General features: G+C 37.0%; 1 protein-coding gene across 1 annotated transcript in view; it reads left to right on the top strand.

Annotated features, from left to right (window-relative positions):
- The window catches only part of pard3aa (par-3 family cell polarity regulator alpha, a), a 515,464-nt gene that overhangs the window by 253,430 nt on the left and 258,480 nt on the right, over window positions 1-3,554 (top strand). Inside the window, exon 10 of the mRNA XM_016282712.1 lies at window positions 1,096-1,235. Coding sequence (XP_016138198.1) covers window positions 1,096-1,235 — 140 coding nt within the window. The remainder of the gene's footprint in view (window positions 1-1,095; window positions 1,236-3,554) is intronic.

Below are 3,554 nucleotides of genomic sequence, written 5' to 3'. Positions count from 1 at the left end.
TATATATAATTATTTAATTTAAATATCATGTTTGTGATTTTTTTTTCTTAAATTGACCTTTAAATCAAAACATACTCATTTTATGGCATCAATTACTGCTTTATTTAATCATAAACACAGTCTAATAATTTTTGGTGTATTTTGCTTTCATCTTATTAGAAGTAGGCCAACAGCGCCCCCTATGGAATTAAAACTCCTTACTGAGCGGGCATTAGGCTGCCGCTGAACGTGCTATCACTGTTTACTCTATCACACACCGAACGCGTCATTCTGTATGTGCATTCTCAGTTTAAATGCAGGGATCCAAAACAGTGAATCCAATCACCATTCAGGCAAAACTTTGCTTCAAGAATGAGCCACAATGCTGACGTGATCTAATTGCTAGCACACCCTGTGCACATATGAGTTAATATATTCCTCTTATCGGCAAGACATATCAGCATAATTTTTCATATCAGGCTGATCCCGATATTTACATTTAAAGCCATTATCGGCTGATTCCGATATTGGTCCGATAATATCGTGCATCCCTAGTTATTAGATATATTTTTTTATATTGATGTTGATTTTATATGGCTAAAATTATCTAAATTAACTTATAAAAATGACAAAATCACATTACAAAGTTACTAAAACTTAAACTAAAATGAAATTGAAAACTAAAGTTAAAAACAAAAAACCTTTTAAAAAAATTCTTAAAAAGAAAAACATAACACAATTACTAAACCAAACTAAAAAATAAACATCTTTCCAACCATAAGATATTCCAAATCTTGTGAAAAAAACAAACAAACAAACAAAAAAAACATAATATTATATACATAACAAAACTACTAAAACTAAAACCAACATGAAGTGAAAATGAAAACTGAAAATATAAAAATGAAAGCCTTTTTGGAAGTTTTTATTTTTCAAGAAAAGTTTAAATAAAATGCAATATAGAAAATAATAATAATAAATAAATAAATATAAGAACATAGTATGAAAAAGTGACATTTTACAACCTAAAAAGGTCAGATTATCCTCCCAGACTGGTCTGTAGGCAGACTCTGTGGTTCATGTACACATGTATTGTTTGTTATTTTGGTGTTGCAGGTCCGGAGGGCTTGGGCTTCAGCATCACCTCCAGAGACGTCCCGATTGGCGCTTCCGCCCCCATATATGTGAAGAACATTCTCCCGCGTGGAGCCGCCATCCAGGACGGCCGTCTGAAGGCCGGAGACCGGCTGCTTGAGGTGAGAAAACCTGGAAGCTGTTGAGAGCGACGAGTCACATCACACGGCCTTCACTTCCTCTTCCTGTTCACAGCTTCCTGAACATTCAGCACCATATACAGCTTTTCTCATGCCTTTCTTATATTAAAAACCCAACAAACATCTTGCGTGTCATACAGAGGGTCCAACGACGACTTGTTTTCCGGAGGATTTCCCCTCTTAGTCCCTTCTGCTTGGTCTATCGGAGGCAAGAGATCCATTGTTTTCCTCTCTCCCCTGTGAGAAGCACTTTCCTTTTTAGTTTGGGAGAGTAAATAACATTAATAAAAGAGAATAGACAAAAATAACTCTAGCTGATGGCTGATTTACAGTGACAGCCAATCAACAATGGCTATTTCATTTAGAAATGGACCAGGACACCTGCAGGCTCTCATGCCAGATGCTACCGCGGAGCCAGAACGTCATCCATTTGGCTTAACAAACCCTGATTCATCGCTTTAATGGAGTCGAGGCCTTTCAGAGTGCTTTCGCTTCACCCCGTGCCTTTATGTTGCCATAGAAATATCAAGACAGTACTTCCTGTTGTCATGGTCACAATAATGAGACTGCAATTAATTGTAATGCTTGATCGGATATAATTACACGGAATATAATTCAGGTTTTAATTGTTGCTTTATTAAACACGCTTTCAGATGACTCACATCAACGTCTGTAACGTCACATTTGACAGCAGTGCCACTTTTGCACAGGTTTATAATATGATGCTCAAACCTGTTCAGTCAATAATTGTGTGTGTGTGTGTGTGTGTGTGTGTATATGTGTATATATATATATATATATATATATATATATATATATATATATATATATATATATATATATATATCCCACACACACACCTAAATGTGCAACCATCTTAAAATGGCTTAACAATAGCCATAAATGGTCTCTCGATATCACACAGAGTTCATATAGCACCATGAAATAGCCTCTTCAACTCTTTCCCTGCCTCTAGCCTATTTAGGTCACATGTGTGCCATAGAGGCAGCTGCCACCTGCCTAAACTCATTTTGAAGTCATTATTATTTCCATAATAGATAATTCAGGAGTGGAGATGAACTCCGGGCTGCCTTGAAATTTGTATGCAGATTTTTTTTTTTGGTCGACATTCCATAAAGTTGCTTCTGTATTCAGCCAGTGCTGAAGTTTCTCATTGGCTGTCTCAGTGATCTGTTGTTTACAGCATCAGTAAAATTCCTCCTTTGCATTTAGCAGTGTTGATGACAGGAAGTCTAAACCCTGATATATGAATGCTTCTAGCTATGCAAGCTTGATTTGTTGCAAAATGCGTCCAAAGACAAATTTGAATGCACCAAAAGCATGCATTGCATTCATAAGCTGACCATAGTGAGAGCTAACTGTTTTCTTCTACGGTCAGTTGTAGCTCTTTTAGATTAAGGAGAGAATCATGCTGAGCAAGATAGTCCAAGTTAGTGTCCATATGTTTATAGCTAGTTAAAGCTAATTAAATTGTTAGCTACTAGCTTCCTGAATTTGAAGGTATCTATGTCTCCTATCAAAATTGCAATACAGACTCAATCAACATTGTGTGCTTTCATTGGGACTGTCAAGACAGGCTAATTGCAAAAATGTGCCTCTACCTACATGTTTGCAAAAACGTACCTACAGGCCTACACAAATTTCACTGCAGTTTCCAGCTGAAATGAACAATAGTGGCAGTAAAACACAGACAAGTTTTTTTTTCTTTTTCATGCAGATTATGATTACAGCGGCAGATTGTCAATTAATGATGACTTAATTCCATGCAGTTCCTTGCACAATACTATGTTATGACCTCAAAACATTTTTACCATAGCACATGATTTGTAAACTAATACAATTTGAAGTTTGCATTGCATAACCAGTTCCATCTATATGGCTTTTCTAATGTAGTAAACTTGCTCTGTAGCGCACCCGGTACAGCATTGCACTTACTAGTTGCATTAAACATGAATCACAATAACTCTTTAAGAGCCTTAAAGCTTAAATAAAGAAATAAGCTAAAAAGCCACTGTTGCTTCAGCAAATGCATTTTTATCTCACATTTGCTTGTTAACACTTTAGTGTAGTTTCTATGTTTTTTTTCACCCAGTGCAATACAGCAGGGGTGCCCAAACTCGGTCCTGGAGGGCCGGTGTCCTGCAGAGTTTAGCTCCAACTTGCCTCAACACACCTGCTGGGAAGTTTCTAGTATGCCTATAAGAGCTTGATTAGCTGGTTCAGGTGTGTTTAATTAGGGTCGGAGCTAAACTCTGCAGGACACCGGCCCTCCAGGACCGA

The sequence above is a fragment of the Sinocyclocheilus grahami genome, unplaced genomic scaffold (assembly GCF_001515645.1).
Source record: "Sinocyclocheilus grahami isolate Dianchi unplaced genomic scaffold, SAMN03320097.WGS_v1.1 scaffold164.1, whole genome shotgun sequence".
Classification (NCBI taxonomy): Eukaryota; Metazoa; Chordata; class Actinopteri; order Cypriniformes; family Cyprinidae; genus Sinocyclocheilus; species Sinocyclocheilus grahami.
Note: the sequence above shows the minus strand (reverse complement) of the source record. Positions and strands in the feature narration are given on the sequence as shown.